Consider the following 21,375-nt stretch of genomic DNA (forward strand, 5'->3'; position numbering starts at 1 on the left):
CTTCACAGAGTGGCGTTCCCTAACTGAAATATGCAAATACATGCTAGAACGTGCCAATAGGATCTCGCTAGCTCGTGCTTGGCTCTGCCCACCGGTTGCTTGTTTTGCACAGTGCCCACTATGATTCATTTGCTCTGATTAATTTGCTCTCATTGAAATGACATGCTGCTGTCTATCTTGGGTTGATTATAAAACTCTTTGGCCTAGCGGTTAGTGTTGGACCAGTAACTGAAAGGTTATTAGTTTGAATACCTGAACCGATAAGGTGAAAAATCTGTCGAAGTACCCTTGAGCAAGGTACTTAACCCTAATTTGCCCCTGGAATACGGCACTACTGGCTGACCCTGTAAAACAACACATTTCTTTGCACCTGTCACAATAATAATAATATTAATAATGTGTTGCTCCATTATACCTGCGCAGTTTGCGCAGTGAAGATGCCCTTCACTTCAGTACAGGCAATAGAAAATGCTCTGCAACTGCGCAGGATGTGTGACCAACCCCCATTGGACCAACCATATGTGCTGTATCCGCGAACAACGAGGCTGAACATTGTGGATAAAAATAAAAACAAGGAGAATGGGGAAGAAACAGAAAAAGTCAGGCGATGACAGGTACACGATAGTGTGGCCCGTGTGTCATACGATTTGAGAAAGTTGTGATGTATGCAACAGACTTCTATGAATTTAGCTAGCTAACGCTAGTCGTACAGGCTGAGCTGGCTAGCATTAGCATGATACCGAAGCCATGAGTTTCATGTGGCGGCAGGTTGCTTTGGCTAGGCCTCCCGTCTCGGGCTTATTAATAAGCTAACGCTATCCTCGCTCACTTATTTTCTACCTTTCATATTGACAATGAATTAACCAATTTATATCTCGTATAAACATACTTGATGCTGAACAACAGAGACACGAAACCGATTATTCTCGCTATTAGCTAGCATATGTTATGCAGCTACATTGGCATCCTACTACCAGCTAGCTAGCCAGGCTCCATACAGTCACATAATGAAGTTAATTTCCATTAGCTCGTGAGCTATCTAACTTAGCTAGCTTGCTCGCCCACTAATAGGGAAACGCAGATAACTAGCTATATATGATGCAATTCTAGGACGACATTGTCAGCGAACTATTGCTGAATCTTTGAGTCACTGACTGACAGCACAAGTGAGGACCTCCAGCCTGGCTATGCCCCATGCCTGCAACAGCATCCCTTTTCATTGTGCTGTCAGAAAGGGCCCTCATTCATTGTCCCAACTGTCGCCTCTATGGCTTGAGTATCCATCCAATGGCTGTGTCACCGTGTGATTAAACAAGGTCATTTGCAATTGATACCCCAGAGATTTGTTGTTGTCCTCAGTTTGGGGGGGGGGGGGGGGGGATTCAGAATAAAGCAGAATACTGATCTCAATGGCTAGAATATATATACTATTTCCATTGCAAAGTATTAGGCATTACGACCAAACGTCTTAACCAATGTTGTTGTTCATAAATTATGATACATTCCTGAATAGACATGTCAATTGACACTGACTCACATTACGACATAGCCCTACAATGGATGCTTGTCTGCCAAGTGCACAAATCTACACTCGCTCCATGTAGTAGGCACGCTTATTCACCCTTTGTAAGTTATGACCAGGTGTCTGCTTTTGACTGTGGGAATGAGCCTTGACAGTAGGCTAAGTGTCGTGCTGGCTTGGTGGCGGCAGCTGCCATTTATGTTGATTATTGAGGGATATATATTGACTGACCTGCCGTGATGGTGAGCTCTCACCCCTTGTTCTGTATACTGCTGATCTGCAGCCTACTCCTGCTCCAGTCAACTCTGCTGTGAGGTCAAGACGATACCAGGCCAGGGCTAAAGATGATGCTGAACAGCAATGGCGGAAGGGTATTAAAGATTGATTAACTATGGTCCTCTCTGTTCCCCATAACCAACAACTATTACAGGTCTGGTCCAGAAACAACCACTAGCCCCTAACCCTAAAGGCACTTGTATATAAGCAATATTCATAGTAGTTATTACAGGTAAATAAGTGAAAGGAATAACATTGATAGAACAGGATAACTCCATCAACATTCTGTCTATCAGCTGCTTCTTCATGATTTTGTTACCCAGAGGCAAAGGCGTGTGCACTGTGTGTTTTACCCGGGGTTGGGCCCTGTTCATTCTAACATAGAGGTGCTTTCCACTGCTGATGCAACAGGCATGCAAGGAGGCTAGCCTCACCCTCTGTATAAAGTCTGAGGCTGAGCAGACGTAGGGCTTTTAGTCTCAAAGATCCATGTGCTGCTACAGGTAAGGTTATTGTGGTTGGATTGTGGATGGTTAGTAGTTGAGATGATCATTATGTTCATAATGGTCATTACAGGTTAGGGACTGAAGTTGTTTGTCTTTCATGTTTGGTTTTCATCCTCACCCGTCTGACGTAAGACGGAAGGTCTAGAATTAGTTATTGCATATTTTTGGACTGAAGGCGTAACAGTGTCAATTGTGCAGCTGCCATTCAGGTGGAGGTGTTCTTGTTGGATGCACACTTCCTACTGTCAGGGTTGATTTGTGGCCACCAGCGAGTCATTTTAGGACCGCAGTAAGCCTTCAAATCTGTCAACATTTTCTGTTGACAGACTTTTTAGTGTCCTGTGACTGCTTGGGTCTGTCTTTGTTGGACTGACTGACTGGGTCTGTCTTTGTTGGACTGACTGACTGGGTCTGTCTTTGTTGGACTGACTGACTGGGTCTGTCTTTGTCGGACTGACTGACTGGGTCTGTCTTTGTTGGACTGACTGACTGGGTCTGTCTTTGTCGGACTGACTGACTGACTGGGTCTGTCTTTGTCGGACTGACTGACTGACTGGGTCTGTCTTTGTTGGACTGACTGACTGGGTCTGTCTTTGTCGGACTGACTGACTGACTGGGTCTGTCTTTGTCGGACTGACTGGGTCTGTCTTTGTCGGACTGACTGACTGGGTCTGTCTTTGTCGGACTGACTGACTGGGTCTGTCTTTGTCGGACTGATTGACTGGATCTGTTTTTGTCGGACTGACTGACTGGGTCTGTCTTTGTCGGACTGACTGACTGGGTCTGTCTTTGTCGGACTGACTGACTGGGTCTGTCTTTATCGGACTGACTGACTGGGTCTGTCTTTGTCGGACTGACTGACTGGGTCTGTCTTTATCGGACTGACTGACTGGGTTCTGTCTTTGTCGGACTGACTGACTGACTGGGTCTGTCTTTTTGTCGGACTGACTGACTGACTGGGTCTGTCTTTTTGTCGGACTGACTGACTGACTGGGTCTGTCTTTATCGGACTGACTGACTGGGTCTGTCTTTATCGGACTGACTGACTGACTGGGTTCTGTCTTTGTCGGACTGACTGACTGACTGGGTCTGTCTTTTTGTCGGACTGGATATGAAAATCATATTTGTGTGAAATGTGCTAATTTGATCAAGGCTGCAAATATTTGAAATACCACACATTCATTGCTAGTTTGTATCATTTTGCTGCTAGCATGAAACCCAAACCTGGCTACGCGCGTGCGCCATCGTGCATAAATGTATTTTGTCCCCCCACACCAAACGCGATCATGACACAAAGGTTAAAATATCAAAACAAACTCTGAACCAATTATATTAATTTGGGGACAGATCGAAAAGCATTAAACATTTATGGCAATTTAGCTAGCTAGCTTGCACTTGCTATCTAATTTGTCCTTTTTAGCTAGCTTGTTGTTGCTAGCCAATTTTTCCTGGGATGTAAACATTAAGTTGTTATTTTACCTGAAATGCACAAGGTTCTCTACTCCGCCAATTAATCCACACATAAAACGGTCAACCGAGTCGTTTCTAGTCATCTCTCCTCCTTCCAGGCCTTTTCTTCTCTTGACTTTATATTGTGATTGGCAACTTTCATAAATTAGGTGCATTACCGCCACTGACCTCGTTCGTCTTTCAGTCACCCACGTGGGTATAAACCAAGGAGGAGATGGGAGAGGCAGGAGTTGCAGCGCGATCTGCGTCACAAATAGAACTTACTTCTATTTTATCCCTTGACAACGCAGACACTTGTTGGCGCGTGAGAGCAGTGTTGGTGCAATAAATGACAAACATAGATTTCTACATTTATGTTGCATGCTCGCTCATGCGACGCGAGCGGTGTAGTCAGCCTGTAAGCCTGCATTTTTTTGTGACATAGCATGTGGCAGAAATCTGCATGGAGAAGCATGTGGTTCCCAGCTATGCTTGATAATGCTGTCTTTTACCATGTGTAATGTGCATCATATGTGATTTGCATGACTTTGTTTCAGTGCCAAAGACGATGGCATCGACCTTGACGCCCTAGCAGCAGAAATCGAAGGAGTGGGAGCCTCCAAGGAGCAAGGGAAAGGAAAGGCCAAGAAGAAGAAAGACAAAAAGAAAGACGATTTTGAGTAAGTCTTTATTTCTCTCTCTTCGACAGTAATGAACGCTCCATTTTAAAATAATTATGGAAATAAGAACCAACTGCTGGATGGAAATATTTCTAAACTTGCCTTGGACTTTGCAGCCTACTGTGTATTGATCATAATGATGTGATCTTTAACAGTGAAGACGACATCCTGAAGGAGCTGGAGGAACTGTGTCTTGAAACCACAGGAGCTAAAGGCAGCAAGGTGAAGTGTAGCCATATGCTAATCTTCATATGTAATGACCTAATACCAGGCGATAGCCCAGTGCTAATCTTCATATGTAATGACCTAATACCAGGCGATAGCCCAATGCTAATCTTCATATGTAATGACCTAATACCAGGCGATAGCCCAATGCTAATCTTCATATGTAATGACCTAATACCAGGCGATAGCCCAATGCTAATCTGCATATGTAATGATCCTATACCAGGTTATTGCCCAATGCTTATCTGCATATATAATGACCCTATACTAGGCTATAACAGGGTTTCAGTAATAGCCGGCTTAAACAAATACATTAGAAAAGCTGATCATGCATTTTAGCCTATTGACGGAAATACCAATTGATGTAAATACATTTGACCGTTCATGCTTATTCTTTCTATGGGTTAATTAGCATAATTTAGTGTAATCAAATTGCCGCTTGTGTATATTCGTTATGTATCTTCTTAATCACATGTGCATAGCATACAGATACTGAGCCTTTAACCAGGAAAATCTGTCAGACAGAGCTTTTATAAGCCCAATCATTGCACAACAATTGTAAATGCAATCGTGTGTTGAAAACATTTTTGTGGCCACGATTAAAAATACCTGCTATTTTTTATTTCTCTACTGGTAATTGAAGCGTGCTCTCCATTCGTCATTCAAATGCACAGGAAACGGACGGCATGCTTCATCAGGCTTCACACACCACTTTGCAATGAGTTGGAGGCAGTAAGCCTTTTGAAAACGTATAGCTACTTAATAGTTTGAAACCTCAACGTTTTACTACATATTATGAGGCGTGTTTTACCTTGCTTCAAAGTAGACTAGGCAGAATCCGACCATATCCGTGGAGGAAAATATGTTATACAGACTATAGACTATTTCTCTTATTTTCTATTGGTTATCAACTTTCTTTCATTGTACGGTAGCCAAATGCACATTCCCGCCTATTGCCTTGTGCACATTGCTGACTTAATAATCTTAAAAAATATATTTTTTAAACACTTAAGCTAAATGTTCTGATCTGTTGCGTCCGACTCGTTGCTTTTTAAAGTATGTTTAATGTATCCGAGGCATACTGGTTGTATGAATTTGGGATCTATCGTTCTACAACTGTCCCAGAGTCTGTTTGGGCTCTTTCTATCTCAACAAACTGTACAATAGAATAGGTCAACTTTTCTACTATGTAGAAATGTAGTAGATTGACAGGCTCATGCACAGTGATAAGGCTAGGGGATGCTAAGGTTTTCCTAGGTAAATTTTATTAAATTGCCAAAATGATATATCATAATTAGCCTACTCCTGTCTATACAGAAATAAATAAAATCATTCAAAATAGGCTACTAAGCATGATTTGGCCACAGAGGATCATTAGCTTCCCCTAGACTTAAAAAATGAAATAAGTTGTGGATTGTTTTAAATCCCGTTGCCTACAGTTGGAAGGAAAGGCAGCACGGGGAATTTGGGCAGCACACGTGGCAAATGCCAACTAGATTATTGTTGAGTTATGACTGTCAATGAAAAGAGGCCCAGCCAGGCATGTCGGAATATTTCGAAATTCAATCATGGGAAAACATAGTTTGGAAAGAAGCATGGCTATTGCTGTAAAGAGAAGACAATGAAAAGACTCTTATCTGTAAATTCTCAACTCAATTGAGCGTACAACCGTAGGCCCGTAGACTATCTTATTGGCCCCAGCAGAGAGCATCGGCCATATCCCCGTTGAGTGTGCTTTGCTCATATTCACTCTTTATCATTGTCGTGTCAGTGTCACTTAAAAGTTTGTTTTTGGACTATAATTTCCTCCTCCAGTTTAGATGGACGTCATATTCGGTCACCCCTTCTGGTAGACCTATTATATGGATAACGTGGTTTCATTGGTCTGTTTGTCAGTGTCAGCAGAGTAGGCTACCCTGTCATTTGTCATTTCAAAAAAAATTCTGCTAATGTCTGCAGTCATATAAAGTGTAACAGAATTGCATGAAATGTGTTTTTATAAAAGGCCACATTTTTTTACGCGCACAGAAAGAAAAAAGGTATCTGATATAGCCTAGGCCTCTACGCTATACGCGCTCCGCCTCGCATTGAACAGTCTTTTTTGCGAACAGTGATTGGGTTATATTATTAATCAAAATGTTGACTGTCCGATTTACTCCTTAAGAATAGTACGTTATCTTACATAAATCTGCTAATGCGATGATTCATGGAATGCTTTATTATTATTAGGTGCATTTTTCCTGGGAAAAATAGCTTCCCCAAACTTGAAACTCGCCGCCTATTTTTGCTGTTCGTCACTCGTCTTGTTGGCTGTTCGTCACTCGTCTTGTTGGCTGAGGAAAAGTTAATGTGGACAGATATTCTATCGTCTTCAAAGTGCGCGGTAGGAAGGACACAGGTCACTGCATCCTGGACTTGTTCTGTTAAAATGAATTACCATCCTCTACATGTGCTGACTGTTATTCTGAGCACGTGGGTGGACGCCTAGTCAGGGTATGCACCCAATGCATAGTCCTATGGGTCCAGCCATGTCTGGCGCCGCATTTTCTAACCGGAAACCCTCGGCTAATAGCCCAATGCTAATCTGCTTATGTAATGACCCTGCACCAGGCTATAGCCAAATGCTAATATGCTAATGTGATGACCCAGTCTGGCAAAGCACATGCTTCTATGGAGCACTCATCACTTCCGCAATCCACAGAAACCAGACGCCACAGACGAGCCGGAGAGTGCCGCCGAGCCCCCACCGCCCACCAAAGCGGAGAAGAAGAAGACGCGGAAGGGAAAGCGAGCCAGCCTGGAGGATGACGACGGGGACGACGAAGAGGTTTCGGGTACGGGTGACGTGGAAAACGAAGACAAGCAGAAGGACAAGAAGACGTCTGCTGCCCCCGCTGCTGCTGCTGCTGGCTCAGACTCTGAGGACGACGCCTCACGGACCCGGAGGAAACCCAAGGCAGGGAAGAAGGGAGGCCGCAAGGAGGCCTCGGACGAGGAAGAGGAGGATGACGATGGAGGTGCGAGGAAAGGAGAGGGGGGAGGGGAGGATGATTCAGATGATGACGACTCGGTGGACGCGTCGCAGGCCGGAAAGAAAGGCAAGAAGAAGAAGGGCAAAGCCAAGGCAGACAGTGAAGAAGAGGAAGAGGAGGAGGGAACCTTCAAGATGAAGACGGCAGCTCAGAAGAAGGCAGAGAAGAAGGAGAGAGACCGCAAGAAGAAAGAGGAGGACAGGGCTAAGCTGAAGAAGCAGAAGGAGAAGGAGGAGGAGAAAGAGGGGAGTATTGAGGTTGCAGCAGTGCCTAAGAAAGAGAAAGAGGTAGTGAAGAAGAGTGAGCCAGCGGTGGCCCCAGCAGCGGCCCCAACCCCAGCAGCAGAGACGGAGGCAGCAGCAGAGATTGAAGATCAGGAAGGGGCTGATCCTCAAGGAGAGGGTGAGATTTACAATTGGTTTATATTGTATCCATTCCACAGCCTAAACGGCAACACTTTACAATTAGTTGCCCATATGCCATGTAGGAACTACTTTCGTTTTAAGAATGTGTAAATGCTTATCTGTACCCATTAGCTGCCGATGAGGTGCTTGAAGCAATTAATGGTAAGGGAAGGAAACAGATTTCTGCTTCAAGGTAGCTTGTTACATGCCTTAATTTTGCTGGACCCCAGGATGAGCAGCTAATGGGGATCCATAATACATAGTAATACACGTGTTAATGTGTACAATAGTAGTAGTTACAATAGTAGAAGTCTACTCATCTTAATTCTGTAACCATTAGCTGCCAATGCAGTGGTGGAAACAATGAATGAACCCAATGGTAATGTTTTCAAAGTAGTTAAAAGTGGCGTTACTGTGTAGTTACATGCAATTAGTCCAAAATGTAGAAATGGCTTGCATAGTTACTGTGCTATGACTGATTTCTGTCTGGGGTTTTGTGTTACTTCAGAAGAGGAAGGGGGAGACAAGAAGGGCAAGAAAGACAAGAAGAAGAAGAAGGGGGACAAGGAGAAAGAGGAGAAGAAGAAGGGACCCAGCAAGGCCACAGTGAAGGCCATGCAGGAGGCTCTGGCGCACATGAAGGAGGAAGAGGAGCGCGCCAAGAAGGAGGAAGAAGAGAACCTGCGTCGCCTGGAAGAGCAGGAGGCTCAGAGACTGGAGCAGGTTAAGCACACACACATATACACACACACACACACACTGTGTGTATACACACACACACACACACACACACACACACACACACACACACACACACACACACACACACACACACACACACACACACACACACTGACCTCTTACCAACTGACCTCTTCAATGTAACACCTACAGGAGCGTCTGGAACAGGAGCGCAAGGAGAAGAAGAAACAGAAGGAGAAAGAGAGGAAGGAGAGGCTGAAGAAGGAGGGCAAACTGCTGACCAAAGCCCAGAAAGAGGCCCGGGCCAGGGCTGAGGCCACACTTGAACTCCTGAAGGCCCAGGGTATTGAAGTGCCATCCAAAGACGACTCGGTGCCAAAGAAGAAGCCAGTGTACGGAGACAAGAGGAAAAAGAAGCCCCAACAAGCACAGACCCCTGAAGGTAACAGCCTCTTCCAATCCACATCAACATGTCCAACTGCAAAATCATCTATCTATTTGTTTGTGCCTCATCCCTCATTCCTCCTCTTCCCCGGTCAGAGATCTCAGAGGTCATGTCACCCACGTCGGAGACGGCAGAGCTAATCATCTCACCGATGGCGGTGGAAACTCCTGAAGTAGCAGCAGGTAAAATGGACCATAGATCTTGGAGACGGAGCCTGCCTTAATGTCCTCCGCTTGTTGTCCAGATCTGGGTGTAACGCCAGACAACTTTCATTGCCTCAGTCACATTTTGTGCCATGTCTTCCTGTCCCTTCCCCCAGAGGTAGAGCAGAAAGCTGAGTCTGCAGTTGATGACTGGGAGGCTATCGCTGAGACCATCGATCAGGATAAAGGTAAGACAGGACAGACTTTAGGTTTTAGCAATATGGCACTCTCCCAAAGGCTTGGTGGAATTTTCTCTGCGCTTACACCTCACATAACGTCTCTTCTCCCTCTACAGAGCTGAAGACGGTCCACATTGAGGTGAAGCCAGAGACGCCAAAGCAGCCCCAACAGAAACCCTCGTCACAGCCGGAGGAAGAGGAGGACGAGGAGGAAGAGGACGAGGAGGAAGAGGATGACGAAGAGGAGGAGAGTGAGGAGGAGGAGGAGGAGAAGGAGAGTCAGCCTCACACACCGCAGCAGGCCCCAGCCACTAAGAGGAAGGGAGGGAAGGAGAGCTCAGAGTCTAGTAGTGACAGCGACTCCGATGACGATCGCACTAAAGAGGAGCGGATCTACAACAAGGCCAAGAAGCGTATTGAGGTAGTCACACACACACACACACACACACACACACACACACACACACACATACACACACACACACACACACACACACACACACACACACACACACACACACACACACACACACACACACACACACACACACACACACACACACACACACACATCCCGTCAACATTGTTAAACGGTGGAGAAGTTTAATGTTGTTCTCTCTGTGCTCTTCCTGTGTAGAAACGGCGAGCAGAGAACATAAAGAACATTAACCTGGACAAGCTCCGCTCCCCCGTCGTCTGTGTACTGGGCCACGTAGACACAGGCAAGACCAAGATCCTGGACAAGCTGAGGCATACACACGTACAGGACGGAGAGGCAGGAGGGATCACCCAACAGATCGGAGCCACTAACGTACCGCTGGAGGCCATCGTAGAGCAGACCAAGATGGTGAAGAACGTGAGTACTGCTGCGCCTCTCCCTTCAGCTCAGACCCAGTCATACACTGAACACTGAGTGTACAAAACATTAGGCACACCTTCCTAATATTAAGTTGTACCCCCTTTTGCCCTCAGAACAGTCTCAATTTGTTGGGGCATGGACTCTACAAGGTGTCAAAAGCGTTCCACAGGGATGCTGGCCCATGTTGACTCCTATGCTTCACAGTTGTCAAGTTGGCTGTATGGCCTTTCGGTGGTGGACCATTCTTGATACACACGGGAAACTGTTGAACGTGAAAGACACAGCAGCGTTGCAGTTCTTGACACACTCAAACCGGTGCGCCTGACACCTACTACCATACCCCGTTCAAAGGCACTTAAATCTTTTGTCCTTCCCATTCACCCTCTGAATGGCACACATACACAATCCATGTCTCAATTGTCTCATGGCTTAAAAATCCTTCTTTAAACTGTCTCCTCCCCTTCATCTACACTGATTGAATTGGATTTAACAAGTGACATCAATAAGGGATCACAGCTTTCACCTGGATTCATCTGGTCAGTCTGTCATGGAAAAAGCAGGTGTTCCGAATGTTTTGTACACTCAGTGTATGTAGGGCATTGGATTTGAATAGATAGTTGGTGTTTAATGGATCTTTAATCATTTCATTGTTTCCTCTTCAGTTCAACAACGAGGCCATTAAAATCCCAGGAATGCTGATCATCGACACCCCAGGCCACGAGTCTTTCAGGTAAACCCTCATTCAGGAAAATGTGTGTCCACTGCCCTAAATGTGTTGGTCTGACTGCATCTCGCTCCATCTCTCTGTGTGTCCAGTAATCTGAGGAACCGGGGCAGCTCTCTGTGTGACATAGCCATCCTGGTGGTGGACATTATGCACGGCCTGGAGCCTCAGACCCTGGAGTCCATCAACCTGCTCAAGGAGAAGAAGTGTCCCTTCATTGTAGCACTTAACAAGGTCAGTCTGTCTGGTCAGACATGCTCATAGCTTACCTCTGGGATAGATGGATAGATGTCTAGTAGAGGACTTGCATGTATTAAAGACACTCAATGGCCCACAATTCACTGGGAATACAGCTACCAGGTTACAATAGCTTGCGGAAGTCTTTTTTTTGCACTAGTAGTTAATTGGTTCCCCATCCATGTGACATGATGTGTATTTTTGTCCCTTCTATTCGTTCCATTTCTATGTCTTCTCCAGATTGACCGTCTGTACGACTGGAAGAAGAGTCCGGACACAGACGTGGTGGCCACACTGAAGAAGCAGAAGAAGAACACCAAGGATGAGTTTGACGAGAGGGCCAAAGCTGTCATCGTGGAGTTCGCCCAGCAGGTCACTAACTATATGAACAAAGGAGGGGGAAAGAGTTTTGGAGTTGACAGCACTTTTCACTATTGCGATGCACCTATTGTGTGAACCCTGAGTGACCCTGCATCTTAGAGACTGCTGCCCAATGTACATAAACATGGAACACTAGTCACTTTAATGATGTTTACCTACTGTTTTACCCACTTCATATGTATATACTGTATTCAGTAGAGATTCATCAATAGAAAAGGTGTGTTATATAACTACTGCTGTACAAACCTTTTCTAGTGATATACTGTCCATACTGTATACACACTATTATATGTGTATACATATATTTATATTCTGGTCTCTGACATTGCTCGTTCTGATATTTCTTCATTTCATTCGTATGTTGTTATTGTGTTAGACAGTACTTCACTTGTAGAGCTAGAAACATAAGCATTTCACTGCATCTTAACATCTACAATTCTGCGTATGCGACCAATGAACTTGGATTTGATTTAATGTCTGTCTTGTGTATTCGTATAGGGTCTGAACGCAGCCCTCTTCCATGAGAACAAGGACCCTAGGACCTTTGTGTCTCTGGTGCCCACGTCGGCCCACTCCGGGGACGGCATGGGCAACCTGATCGCTCTGCTGGTGGAGCTCACCCAGACCATGCTGGCACGACGCCTGGCACACTGCGACGAGCTCAGGGCGCAGGTCATGGAGGTGAGGGACAATTACTACATTACGGTCACAGTTTATGGGGACGAGGAAGAATAATCCTCCCTGTTGTTGTCACGGTTAGATTGCTGTTATTTTAGGGTCGTTTCCGTTACACCAGTCATACTACCGTTACGTCAGTGTCATTGCTGTTGCGTCAGTGTCATTACCGTTGCGTCATCTAACACTTAATGTTGTATTAAACTCAACATGTGTCCCTGTCCATCCTCAGGTGAAAGCCCTGCCTGGTATGGGCACCACCATAGACGTGATACTGATCAACGGGGTTCTCCGGGAGGGCATGACCATCATCGTCCCGGGGGTGGAGGGACCCATCGTCACCCAGATCAGGGGGCTGCTGCTGCCTCCACCCATGAAGGAGCTCAGGGTCAAGGTCTGGAGGAAATGTTTATGCTGGGCCTTTCTTTATTAAAAAGCACTTGTAGGAGCAGCAAACAGTCATGACCTGGTTTCAACAGAATGCCATGCCGTCCATGACTTGGCTAGGGGTTAATCCTAACTTCCATTTCCATGTCTCATTTTCACTAAATAATTCACTGTCAATAGCAGACTAAGCGATACTTTGGCGGTGGAAGTTAGAATTAGCAGCAGGTAGCCTAGCGGTTAGAGCATTGGGCCAGTAACCGAAAAGTCGCTGGTTCGAATACCCGAGCCGACAACGTGTAAAATCTGTCTGTGCCTTTGAGCAAGGGGCGCCGTACTACTATGGCTGACCCTGTAAAACAACACATTTCACTGCACCTATCTGGTGTATGTGACAATAAAACCTTAAAAATAAAAATTATATAAAAATTATTGGCCCCATAATGATCTGTGTGTAGTATGAATGAATGATCTGACCCCCTATCCTCTTTAGAACCAGTAGGTAGTATTAATGAATGATCTGACCCCCTGTCCTCTTTAGAACCAGTAGGTAGTATTAATGAATGATCTGACCCCCTGTCCTCTTTAGAACCACTAGGTAGTATTAATGAATGATCTGACCCCCTGTCCTCTTTAGAACCAGTAGGTAGTATTAATGAATGGTCTGACCCCCTGTCCTCTTTAGAACCACTAGGTAGTATTAATGAATGATCTGACCCCCTGTCCTCTTTAGAACCAGTAGGTAGTATTAATGAATGATCTGACCCCCTGTCCTCTTTAGAACCAGTAGGTAGTATTAATGAATGATCTGACCCCCTGTCCTCTTTAGAACCACTAGGTAGTATTAATGAATGATCTGACCCCCTGTCCTCTTTAGAACCAGTAGGTAGTATTAATGAATGATCTGACCCCCTGTCCTCTTTAGAACCACTAGGTAGTATTAATGAATGATCTGACCCCCTGTCCTCTTTAGAACCAGTAGGTAGTATTAATGAATGATCTGACCCCCTATCCTCTTTAGAACCACTAGGTAGTATTAATGAATGATCTGACCCCCTGTCCTCTTTAGAACCAGTAGGTAGTATTAATGAATGATCTGACCCCCTGTCCTCTTTAGGACCAGTAGGTAGTATTAATGAATGATCTGACCCCCTGTTCTCTTTAGAACCAGTAGGTAGTATTAATGAATGATCTGACCCCCTGTCCTCTTTAGAACCACTAGGTAGTATTAATGAATGATCTGACCCCCTGTCCTCTTTAGAACCACTAGGTAGTATTAATTAATGATCTGACCCCCTGTCCTCTTTAGAACCAGTAGGTAGTATTAATGAATGATCTGACCCCCTGTCCTCTTTAGAACCACTAGGTAGTATTAATGAATGATCTGACCCCCTGTCCTCTTTAGAACCAGTAGGTAGTATTAATGAATGATCTGACCCCCTGTCCTCTTTAGAACCAGTAGGTAGTATTAATGAATGATCTGACCCCCTGTCCTCTTTAGAACCACTAGGTAGTATTAATGAATGATCTGACCCCCTGTCCTCTTTAGAACCACTAGGTAGTATTAATGAATGATCTGACCCCCTGTCCTCTTTAGAACCACTAGGTAGTATTAATTAATGATCTGACCCCCTGTGCTCTTTAGAACCACTAGGTAGTATTAATGAATGATCTGACCCCCTGTCCTCTTTAGAACCAGTAGGTAGTATTAATGAATGATCTGACCCCCTGTCCTCTTTAGAACCACTAGGTAGTATTAATGAATGGTCTGACCCCCTGTCCTCTTTAGAACCAGTAGGTAGTATTAATGAATGATCTGACCCCCTGTCCTCTTTAGAACCAGTAGGTAGTATTAATGAATGATCTGACCCCCTGTCCTCTTTAGAACCACTAGGTAGTATTAATTAATGATCTGACCCCCTGTCCTCTTTAGAACCAGTAGGTAGTATTAATGAATGATCTGACCCCCTGTCCTCTTTAGAACCACTAGGTAGTATTAATGAATGGTCTGACCCCCTGTCCTCTTTAGAACCAGTAGGTAGTATTAATGAATGATCTGACCCCCTGTCCTCTTTAGAACCAGTAGGTAGTATTAATGAATGATCTGACCCCCTGTTCTCTTTAGAACCACTAGGTAGTATTAATTAATGATCTGACCCCCTGTCCTCTTTAGAACCAGTAGGTAGTATTAATGAATGATCTGACCCCCTGTCCTCTTTAGAACCAGTAGGTAGTATTAATGAATGATCTGACCCCCTGTCCTCTTTAGAACCAGTAGGTAGTATTAATGAATGATCTGACCCCCTGTCCTCTTTAGAACCACTAGGTAGTATTAATGAATGATCTGACCCCCTGTCCTCTTTAGAACCAGTAGGTAGTATTAATGAATGATCTGACCCCCTGTCCTCTTTAGAACCACTAGGTAGTATTAATGAATGATCTGACCCCCTGTCCTCTTTAGAACCAGTAGGTAGTATTAATGAATGATCTGACCCCCTATCCTCTTTAGAACCACTAGGTAGTATTAATGAATGATCTGACCCCCTGTCCTCTTTAGAACCAGTAGGTAGTATTAATGAATGATCTGACCCCCTGTCCTCTTTAGGACCAGTAGGTAGTATTAATGAATGATCTGACCCCCTGTTCTCTTTAGAACCAGTAGGTAGTATTAATGAATGATCTGACCCCCTGTCCTCTTTAGAACCACTAGGTAGTATTAATGAATGATCTGACCCCCTGTCCTCTTTAGAACCACTAGGTAGTATTAATTAATGATCTGACCCCCTGTCCTCTTTAGAACCAGTAGGTAGTATTAATGAATGATCTGACCCCCTGTCCTCTTTAGAACCACTAGGTAGTATTAATGAATGATCTGACCCCCTGTCCTCTTTAGAACCAGTAGGTAGTATTAATGAATGATCTGACCCCCTGTCCTCTTTAGAACCAGTAGGTAGTATTAATGAATGATCTGACCCCCTGTCCTCTTTAGAACCACTAGGTAGTATTAATGAATGATCTGACCCCCTGTCCTCTTTAGAACCACTAGGTAGTATTAATGAATGATCTGACCCCCTGTCCTCTTTAGAACCACTAGGTAGTATTAATTAATGATCTGACCCCCTGTGCTCTTTAGAACCACTAGGTAGTATTAATGAATGATCTGACCCCCTGTCCTCTTTAGAACCAGTAGGTAGTATTAATGAATGATCTGACCCCCTGTCCTCTTTAGAACCACTAGGTAGTATTAATGAATGGTCTGACCCCCTGTCCTCTTTAGAACCAGTAGGTAGTATTAATGAATGATCTGACCCCCTGTCCTCTTTAGAACCAGTAGGTAGTATTAATGAATGATCTGACCCCCTGTCCTCTTTAGAACCACTAGGTAGTATTAATTAATGATCTGACCCCCTGTCCTCTTTAGAACCAGTAGGTAGTATTAATGAATGATCTGACCCCCTGTCCTCTTTAGAACCACTAGGTAGTATTAATGAATGGTCTGACCCCCTGTCCTCTTTAGAACCAGTAGGTAGTATTAATGAATGATCTGACCCCCTGTCCTCTTTAGAACCAGTAGGTAGTATTAATGAATGATCTGACCCCCTGTTCTCTTTAGAACCACTAGGTAGTATTAATTAATGATCTGACCCCCTGTCCTCTTTAGAACCAGTAGGTAGTATTAATGAATGATCTGACCCCCTGTCCTCTTTAGAACCAGTAGGTAGTATTAATGAATGATCTGACCCCCTGTCCTCTTTAGAACCAGTAGGTAGTATTAATGAATGATCTGACCCCCTGTCCTCTTTAGAACCACTAGGTAGTATTAATGAATGATCTGACCCCCTGTCCTCTTTAGAACCAGTAGGTAGTATTAATGAATGATCTGACCCCCTGTCCTCTTTAGAACCACTAGGTAGTATTAATGAATGATCTGACCCCCTGTCCTCTTTAGAACCAGTATGAGAAGCATAAGGAGGTGTGTACGGCCCAGGGAGTGAAGATCCTGGGGAAAGACCTGGAGAAGACCCTGGCAGGGCTCCCCCTGCTGGTGGCCCACAAGGAGGACGAGGTGGCCGTGCTCAGGGTGAGACTGGCACATTTAAGCAGTAAGGCCCGGGGGGGTGTGGTATATGGCCAATGTACGTCTAAGGGCTGTTCTTATGCCCGACACAATGCAGAGTGCCTGGATACAGCCCTAAGCCGTGGTATATTGGCAATATACCAGAAACCCTTGAGGTGCCTTATTGCTATTATAAACTGGTTACCAACGTAATTAGAACAGTAAAAATAAATGTTTTGTCATACCCTGGGTATATGGTCTGATATACCACAGCTTTCGGACAATCAGCATTCAGAGCTCGAACCACCCAGTTTATAATGGACTGTGTATCAGGGGTTCTTAAAAATGTTCAGCTCGAGACCCAAATGAGAAATTGACCCTGTGACCCAAATCGTCCTCCAACGACCCAAATTAAGAAGAAATAGTGTGGGATTATGGATGTATTCTCATTATTCGCAACCCACTTGGAACCCGACCCATAGTTGAAGAAACCCTTCTGTGTATGAAAACAGGGCTGTGTCTCAATAGTGTTAGACTGGATCCCTCTGCCACCTACGGCAACATGTCCATCTCTGAGTTAGTTACTAGTACACACACACGGTGTATTGAGATCCTCTGCGTTGTGCTCCCCCTGCAGGATGAGCTGGTGCGGGAGCTGAAACAGACTCTAAACTCCATCAAGCTGGAGGAGAAGGGTGTGTACGTCCAGGCCTCCACTCTCGGATCCCTGGAAGCCTTGCTCGAGTTTCTACGAGTGTCCAAAGTGCCTGTGAGTATCACTCACATATATACACACACACACACACACCGTATCAAACTACAATATAGTTTTGAGATAACTAGTTTTGAGATAACGTGCTGTAATGTTCATGTTTTTCCGTCTCCTCCAACAGTACGCTGGCATCAACATCGGTCCAGTCCACAAGAAAGACGTGATGAAAGCTTCCACTATGCTGGAGCATGACCCACAGTGTGTGACCTCTTCTGTCTTCTCTCCTTTCTATACCCTGTCGTAATTTGTTTGATTGGATACTGTCTCAGCGTAATTAACCCTGTCTGTGTAAACTGGACAATAACAAATCAATGCTGTTCTGTTGTAGGTATGCAACGATCCTGGCGTTTGATGTGAAGGTGGAGAGGGACTCTCAGGAGATGGCTGATAGTCTGGGGGTCAGGGTGTTCAGCGCTGAGATCATCTACCACCTGTTTGATGCCTTCACCAAGTACAGAGAGGACTACAAGAAGGCCAAGCAGGACGAGTTCAAGTACGTGAACACACACACACACACACACACACACACACACACACACACACACACACACACACACTACATGATACAACCATAACTTTGTTTTGCTGTCATAGGCCATAGCACAAGTGATCCACACTCAGCCCATTGGAAGGCTACACCTGTCCTGCCTGGGCTAGGTTTCCAGACAGGACAGTAGGTGTGGGGTATGCCTGGGCTAGGTTTCCAGACAGGACAGTAGGTATGGGTTATGCCTGGGCTAGGTTTCCAGACAGGACAGTAGGTGTGGGTTATGCCTGGGCTAGGTTTCCAGACAGGACAGTAGGTGTGGGTTATGCCTGGGCTAGGTTTCCAGACAGGACAGTAGGTGTGGGTTATGCCTGGGCTAGGTTTCCAGACAGGACAGTAGGCGTGGGGTATGCCTGGGCTAGGTTTCCAGACAGAACAGTAGGTGTGAGTTATGCCTGGGCTAGGTTTCCAGACAGGACAGTAGGCGTGGGGTATGCCTGGGCTAGGTTTCCAGACAGAACAGCAGGTGTGGGTTATGCCTGGGCTAGGTTTCCAGACAGGACAGTAGGCGTGGGGTATGCCTGGGCTAGGTTTCCAGACAGAACAGTAGGTGTGGGTTATGCCTGGGCTAGGTTTCCAGACAGGACAGTAGGTGTGGGTTATGCCTGGGCTAGGTTTCCAGACAGGACAGTAGGTGTGGGTTATGCCTGGGCTAGGTTTCCAGACAGGACAGTAGGTGTGGGGTATGCCTGGGCTAGGTTTCCAGACAGAACAGTAGGTGTGGGTTATGCCTGGGCTAGGTTTCCAGACAGAACAGTAGGTGTGGGTTATGCCTGGGCTAGGTTTCCAGACAGAACAGTAGGTGTGGGTTATGCCTGGGCTAGGTTTCCAGACAGGACAGTAGGTGTGGGGTATGCCTGGGCTAGGTTTCCAGACAGAACAGTAGGTGTGGGGTATGCCTGGGCTAGGTTTCCAGACAGGACAGTAGGCGTGTGGTATGCCTGGGCTAGGTTTCCAGACAGGACAGTAGGCGTGTGGTATGCCTGGGCTAGGTTTCCAGACAGGACAGTAGGCGTGTGGTATGCCTGGGCTAGGTTTCCAGACAGGACAGTAGGCGTGTGGTATGCCTGGGCTAGGTTTCCAGACAGGACAGTAGGCGTGGGGTATGCCTGGGCTAGGTTTCCAGACAGGACAGTAGGCGTGTGGTATGCCTGGGCTAGGTTTCCAGACAGGACAGTAGGCGTGGGGTATGCCTGGGCTAGGTTTCCAGACAGGACAGTAGGTTTGTGCTGTAGTAACAGTCGTTTTCTCTGTCATTCTCCACAGACACATTGCTGTGTTCCCCACTAAGCTGAAGATCCTGCCTCAGTTCATCTTCAACTCTAGAGACCCCATAGTCATGGGAGTCAACGTGGAGGCTGGGGTCCTCAGACAGGGAACCCCAATCTGTGTGCCCAGCAAGGGGGTGAGTGTGTGTGTATATGTAGAGTGCAGTGTGTGTTTGTGGGACCTGTTTCTATCTTGGTAGGATGTAGAAACAGGTGTAATAATATTATCTCACTGATTTCCTCCCTGTCAGTTTGTGGACATTGGCATCGTGACCAGCATTGAGATCAACCACAAGATGGTGGACAGTGCCAAGAAGGGCCAGGAGATCTGTATAAAGATTGAACCGATCCCCGGAGAGGCACCCAAGATGTTCGGCCGACACTTTGAGGCCACCGACATCCTCGTCAGCAAGGTACAGTCACAGAGAGGAGAAAGGCAACACTTTTCTTTGCAATGTTCAAATTACCGTGTGGTGGGTTTTCAGGTCAATACAGTGTATCAGATGTTGTAAGTACTCACTGTTACATTGTACTGACAGCAGGTACCCAAACTCTAACAACGTTGGGTTCTGTACTATAAGTAGTGGACCATAATGAGAATAGGGAGACCTAGGAGTTCTGAATGTGGTCTTTTGTTTGTTCTCCAGATCACCAGAGCGTCCATTGATGCCCTGAAGAACTGGTTCAGAGACGAGATGGGCAAATCTGACTGGCAGCTCATCATGGAGCTCAAGAAGACTTTTGAAATCATCTGAACGGAAGAACGGGCACACACCTTCATGTCTTCAGACGGCCGCAGCACACTTACACACAAACACACACACCACTGATCATGTGACACCTGATCAAAGACACACACACACACACACTTGTTCATCACACCCAAGTATGCATACATCCATAAATGGTGGGAGCAGTGCAGTGTCCCACTTTCCCCCTCTCCCCCATCCCCTCCCCTCTGGTGGGTGGGGGAGTGTATTTTTAGAGGGGAAACAGTGTTTTTCTGTGAGAAACCAAACTGTTTCCTGCTGTTGTTAACAGTGACAGTTTAGACAGCATCAACACACACACTATTCCAACCTGCCTGTTGTTTGGAATCATCTTGAGTTTTGTTTTTCATTTTGCCTCTCTCTCACTCTCCACATCCGTCTGCTGCTGGAGTCCTGCCCCCTGTAATCACTCTGGTGTTCAGGCTGGGGCGAGACGGCAGAGGGGGTGAGTGGGAGTGAAGAACGCTGGGTCAGGCGTCACCGGAACCACAGATCTACAGAATTCAGCAAACTGGGTTTGACAAGTTTCCGTGGGTGCCATGTTGGCACCGGAAGTCGCAAGGAGAATGACATTCCACTGAGAATGCAAATGAGAACCTTATTGTTATGACACGTTGGTTGCCAACATGAAGGCTAGTTTGCTGAACTCTTTATATCTATCACAGATCAAGGGGGAGCTGTGCGCCAAAGGCCTGAGCCAATTAGAAGAGGGGAGAGGGGAGGCATTCTTACCAGACGTTTTAGACGTCTGAATAATATGACCTTGTCAGTGTTTTCTCTTTTCTTGAATGCAGTTATTTTATGGTCCTTTTAAAAAGCCCCTCCCTCTCTGACATCACCACCACCCATCACCAGCCCCCCTGTCAGCGCAGTTCGACTGGTGCTTACGGACGTTTTTTACCATGAATGAACTAGGTGACAAACTAGGCGGTCCCTCCTCTCCTTGAGTTCAAAATGTAAAAGATAATAAAAAATCTACATCAATAAAGACATATTTATAGAAGTCGCAAACTCTACCCCCTCTGCCTTGTTGTATATTTTGGATAATGGTATGAATGGAATATGCATTGAATTCAAT

At 45.6% G+C, this 21,375-nt stretch overlaps 1 protein-coding gene across 4 annotated transcripts; it reads left to right on the forward strand.

The window, feature by feature from the left end:
• The first annotated feature begins 480 nt into the window (after positions 1-480).
• On the forward strand, positions 481-21,313 carry LOC129859825 (eukaryotic translation initiation factor 5B-like). 4 transcript variants are annotated; one of them, XM_055929974.1, is made up of 23 exons: positions 481-614; positions 4,311-4,433; positions 4,550-4,655; positions 7,360-8,092; positions 8,227-8,256; positions 8,603-8,817; positions 8,989-9,238; positions 9,337-9,423; positions 9,561-9,632; positions 9,740-10,044; positions 10,261-10,479; positions 11,145-11,212; positions 11,299-11,440; positions 11,684-11,815; positions 12,323-12,505; positions 12,732-12,893; positions 16,833-16,964; positions 17,578-17,709; positions 17,834-17,910; positions 18,041-18,205; positions 19,526-19,664; positions 19,779-19,940; positions 20,175-21,313. In XM_055929974.1, the coding sequence occupies exons 1-23, from the start codon at positions 580-582 to the stop codon at positions 20,280-20,282; spliced, it is 3,777 nt and encodes a 1,258-aa protein (XP_055785949.1). In that variant the 5' UTR covers positions 481-579; the 3' UTR covers positions 20,283-21,313. The 4 variants fall into 4 exon arrangements, with proteins under 4 accessions (XP_055785949.1, XP_055785951.1, XP_055785950.1 ...); XM_055929976.1 differs by having other exon boundaries at positions 4,589-4,655; XM_055929975.1 differs by lacking the exon at positions 8,227-8,256.
• The last annotated feature ends 62 nt before the right edge of the window (positions 21,314-21,375 follow it).

The sequence above is a fragment of the Salvelinus fontinalis genome, chromosome 7, assembly GCF_029448725.1.
Source record: "Salvelinus fontinalis isolate EN_2023a chromosome 7, ASM2944872v1, whole genome shotgun sequence".
Lineage (NCBI taxonomy): Eukaryota > Metazoa > Chordata > Actinopteri > Salmoniformes > Salmonidae > Salvelinus > Salvelinus fontinalis.